This window comes from Dipodomys ordii, unplaced genomic scaffold (genome assembly GCF_000151885.1).
Source record: "Dipodomys ordii isolate 6190 unplaced genomic scaffold, Dord_2.0 Scaffold39, whole genome shotgun sequence".
NCBI lineage: Eukaryota > Metazoa > Chordata > Mammalia > Rodentia > Heteromyidae > Dipodomys > Dipodomys ordii.
Window position 1 is genome coordinate 8,246,813 of NW_012267255.1, and position 922 is coordinate 8,247,734.

Below are 922 nucleotides of genomic sequence, written 5' to 3' on the forward strand. Positions count from 1 at the left end.
TTCGTCCCAACGTTCACTGTACCCAGAGGAAAACACAGGGTGAAGCAGAAAGGATTTCCAAGGTCGAGGAGGCGAGCCAGTGGCACAGTTCCAGCATGCATTTTCCAATCGGACCCTTGTGTAGAATCTTCTAGCATAGAGCAGAAGCCCTCCCTAGGGCTTAAAATGCAGTCCGAGCTGCAAGCATGTCTGGGCTACAAAAGGCATCCATCTTGTTCTAGGACAAGAAGAGAGGCACACGGCCCCCGAGTGCGTGTTCCCTGCGTGTCCCGGGCCTTAGTCTGCTGGGCAAGGGCCGGGGAGGAGCCAGGCCCTCCCCACGGGCCTCGCAGGGACCCAGCGGAGCTGGGCGGCTGTGAGCCAGAAGCATCTCCTCTCTCTCGCCTCCCAAAGCTGGTTACTGAGATTTCTTCATCTACTTCCCGATGACCTTCATTTGTTCCTCAGCAGCGTTTTGGAGCAGCGGCTGTCTGCACGGACGCTTGCTCTTCAGGCGTACACCTGCATCTTGCTGTGTGGCGGCTCGGCCATGTGTGTCCCAGTTCCGCGCTGCACGCCTGCAGCGCCGCCGGGAGTGGGGCTGGTGGTCACATCTGACCAGTCGGAAGCAGAGTGGGGCGAGGAACTTGACCACTGGTCCGGCGACTCTGGGGATGGAGTCAGGTAGGGGTGCTCGCCCGGCAGGGGGCCACTGTGGCTGGGGGTTCGCTCGGCAGCACTGGAGGAGGCGTAGCTGTGCTGGGAGGGAGGGGTGGGGTACTTGCCCACGGAGGCGGGGAAGGGGTGGTAGGCGGGGAGAATGGTGTGCGCGCCCTGCCCGTCCTGCTGGGGCATCATGGCGGCGGGGAACGCCACGCTGGGCAGCCGGGCCATCTCTGGGATCTGATACATGGCGGGCAAGGGCCCGGCCACGGAGGGAGCG

The 922-nt window shown here is 63.0% G+C and overlaps 1 protein-coding gene across 1 annotated transcript in view; it reads right to left on the reverse strand.

Annotated features, from left to right (window-relative positions):
* Positions 1-922, reverse strand: part of LOC105987058 (neurogenic locus notch homolog protein 2) — a 145,608-nt gene continuing 144,686 nt past the window's right edge. Inside the window, exon 35 of the mRNA XM_013018215.1 lies at positions 1-917. Within this exon, the coding sequence (XP_012873669.1) occupies positions 490-917 (428 nt within the window). The 3' untranslated portion in view covers positions 1-489. The remainder of the gene's footprint in view (positions 918-922) is intronic.